The 1,140-nt window shown below is 43.1% G+C and overlaps 1 protein-coding gene across 1 annotated transcript in view; it reads left to right on the top strand.

The window, feature by feature from the left end:
• Positions 1-1,140, top strand: part of LOC101861003 (calmodulin) — an 8,443-nt gene that overhangs the window by 4,381 nt on the left and 2,922 nt on the right. Inside the window, exon 5 of the mRNA XM_005109562.3 lies at positions 761-841. Coding sequence (XP_005109619.1) covers positions 761-841 — 81 coding nt within the window. The remainder of the gene's footprint in view (positions 1-760; positions 842-1,140) is intronic.

Genomic DNA, 1,140 nt, shown 5'->3' on the forward strand with positions numbered 1-1,140 from the left:
TGGGTGGATTAGTGGTGGATGGAACACTTATGTGTAGGTGAGAGGGTGGTGAGATAGATAGGTTGATATGGATATTTATTGGTGGATTAGTGGTGGGTGGTGCATTTACGTGTAGATGGGTGGGTGGGTGGATTTGGGTTGGTGTGGGGATGTGTGTGTGTGGATGAGTGGGTGGGTGGATGGGTGATTGGGTCACGGGTGAATTTACAGATGGATGGTGCATGACGGGTGGTAGTTGGATAAAGGGTCACATTTAAGGAGGAATGGGTTTTGGATGGTAGATGGATCAACAAGGTGGGTGGATGGGTGCTTGGTAGGTGTTTGGTGAGTGAATCTACATCTATGTGAGTGGATTAACAGCTGGGTGGGAGGGTGAACCTTTGGGTGAACGGGTGGATGTGTGGATCAGTCGGTGGGTAAGCGGGTGAATCTCTTTGTCCTAAACTGGTTTTTTTGAAAGACTTGAATGAAGCAAAAATAACGGCTCTGAGATCTCGTAAATCTCACTACTACCACTACTTTTTTTCAAGGATTTTTTTTTTCGGGGAAAGGAATCCCTCGTTGATACAATGGGGGTCTGACAGAAAATGGCAGACCCCCAACAGTGCTTTATTTTTAGGTGATAGGGCAAGGTTTAATGTAAGGGATAGGGTGTCACTGCTTTCAGAGCAAAGACAAAAGAAACAAAAACGTGTTTTAAAACCATGCTACATAAACTTGTTCATGACAAACTCTTGTTCTTTGTTTTGCTCCACCACAGGCGATAAAATGACAGACGATGAAGTGATGGAGATGATGAAAGAAGCAGATCAGAACGGTGATGGAAAAATCGATTACCAAGGTATCGTGTTTTGCTTTTCTAGTGATCTTCAAAGGGTTGTTTGCTGCTATTGCTGAGATTGGGATTGTTTCGTTGCTTTATCTTACGTCTAGTTGCACGCTTGTGTGTTTGTTTATTTAAGGTAGTTGCTGTTGCTGCTATCCTTTCAGTTTATGTTGATGCTGCCGCTGTTGTTGCTGTTGTTGCTGCTGATGTTGTTGTTGTTATTTTTGTTGCTGTTGTTGTTGTTTTTGTTGCCGTTACTGTTGATGCTGCTGCTGTTGTTGTTGTTGTTGTTGTTGTTGTTGTTTTTGCTATTG

Source organism: Aplysia californica, unplaced genomic scaffold, assembly GCF_000002075.1.
Source record: "Aplysia californica isolate F4 #8 unplaced genomic scaffold, AplCal3.0 scaffold00790, whole genome shotgun sequence".
Classification (NCBI taxonomy): domain Eukaryota; kingdom Metazoa; phylum Mollusca; class Gastropoda; order Aplysiida; family Aplysiidae; genus Aplysia; species Aplysia californica.